General features: G+C 38.5%; 1 protein-coding gene across 1 annotated transcript; it reads right to left on the bottom strand.

The window, feature by feature from the left end:
* Positions 1-609: 609 nt before the first annotated feature.
* LOC104893718 (uncharacterized) lies at positions 610-1,204 on the bottom strand. The gene is made up of 2 exons (XM_010679852.1): positions 1,096-1,204; positions 610-1,016 (listed from the first exon to the last, which is right to left on the bottom strand). Exons 1-2 carry the CDS (start codon positions 1,202-1,204, stop codon positions 610-612), a joined length of 516 nt encoding a protein of 171 aa, XP_010678154.1.
* Positions 1,205-1,570: the final 366 nt, after the last annotated feature.

Below are 1,570 nucleotides of genomic sequence, written 5' to 3'. Positions count from 1 at the left end.
TCAAATCAATGAGGTGAAGAATAAGTGGGCAAGATACTTTGTTGATGAGTGCATTACGTAGGTTGGTTAGTTTATGTTATATTCTTTGTTTTTCTAACTTTAGACGAATATATACATTATTGCAACGTGTACCAACCAACATTGTAGTGATGGATTTATGCAGAAAATTTATTAGCATTATTGCTGCATAGCTTCATCAAGGTTGCATATATAGCTTCCTCATCACTAATATATAACAAGAAAAAAAAAGTAATATTGCTGTGGTTCTTGGCCAGAAACCAAGCAATATTGCTGCGGGTTTCTGGCCAAGAACCGCAACAATATTGCTTTTTTGTACAAAAAAAAAAAAAAAGTAATATTGCTGCGGTTTTGAGTCAAACCGCAGCAATATAACATGTCAGCAAGGTGACATGTCATCAGAAAAAATTAATATTGCTGCGGTTTGGACTCAAAACCGCAACAATATTAACCTGACATGCCACCAAAAATTTATAATATTGCTGCGGTTAGAAACCACAGCAATATATTTAATACCTATTGCTGCACCTTTAATTGTTGCGCGTCCAAAACCGCCGCAATAGGACACTTTTTAACCGCAGCAAGTAGCATTTATTCTACTAGTGTGTGAGGTAGATAGTAATCTGGCCAATGAGAAGAATCAGCCATGAGATGGATGTGCCCACTATAGGTGGCCTTGTAAGCTGCACCCTTGTAATAATCAGAAACATACTTAATAGGGTGAATCCTCTGATTGTACATGACCTTCAAGGCATGCTTGCAAGGGATCCCACAACCTTGCCACTTGCCACAGCCATAACTGATCCTTGCCAAAATTTTAACATTTTCATCTGTCACTTCAAACTCTCCTCCTCCACATGGTGTAGCTTGACAGAACCTTGATTCCCCACTCCTGGTTTGAAGGACCTTTGTAGCATAATGAGTCAAATGCCCTGGCTCCATGTCAATGGCCTTGTCAAACCTTGCACCAATTCTCTTCATGGACCAAACTCTAATGGCTGTGAAATAGAACATAAATATTAGACATGAATAATATAGTAAATAAAAAAAAAAGATTAACAAAGTCATAATGAATACCTTCAAGTATATTCAGCACAAGTAAATCTCTGTGAGCTTTGGTGGAAGCATTGAAACTTTCAACAAAGTTTGTGGTATTGTGATCATAGGAGATTGTTGTGTCAAACATGTACCTAGACTACTACTCTGATGTGGTGTCTAAGTATGCTGCAGCATCAGCATCAAAAGCCATAATCTTCTTCATAGCTTTGTTGAATACATAATTGTTGTAAGCATTTGCTACAATCCAGAACAACTTATGGAAGGTTGTTCCACTCCAGCCTAAGTTTTTGCAATTCATGTAAAGGTGCTGGCAGCACACCCTCCTACTTGCCTTGGGGAACACCCCATGAACAACAGCTTCAACACCTCTCATCCTATCACTAATGAAGCACCAATCATCCTTGGTGCACCCTTCCTTCTCAAAGCAAATCTTCAAATTCCTAAAGAAGTACTCCCAAGATTCTAAACTCTTCGTGTCAACTATCCCATAGGC

This window comes from Beta vulgaris, chromosome 5 (assembly GCF_026745355.1).
Source record: "Beta vulgaris subsp. vulgaris cultivar EL10 chromosome 5, EL10.2, whole genome shotgun sequence".
NCBI lineage: Eukaryota > Viridiplantae > Streptophyta > Magnoliopsida > Caryophyllales > Amaranthaceae > Beta > Beta vulgaris.
The sequence above is the reverse complement of the archived record's forward strand: the minus strand, read 5'-3'. Positions and strand labels throughout refer to the sequence as shown.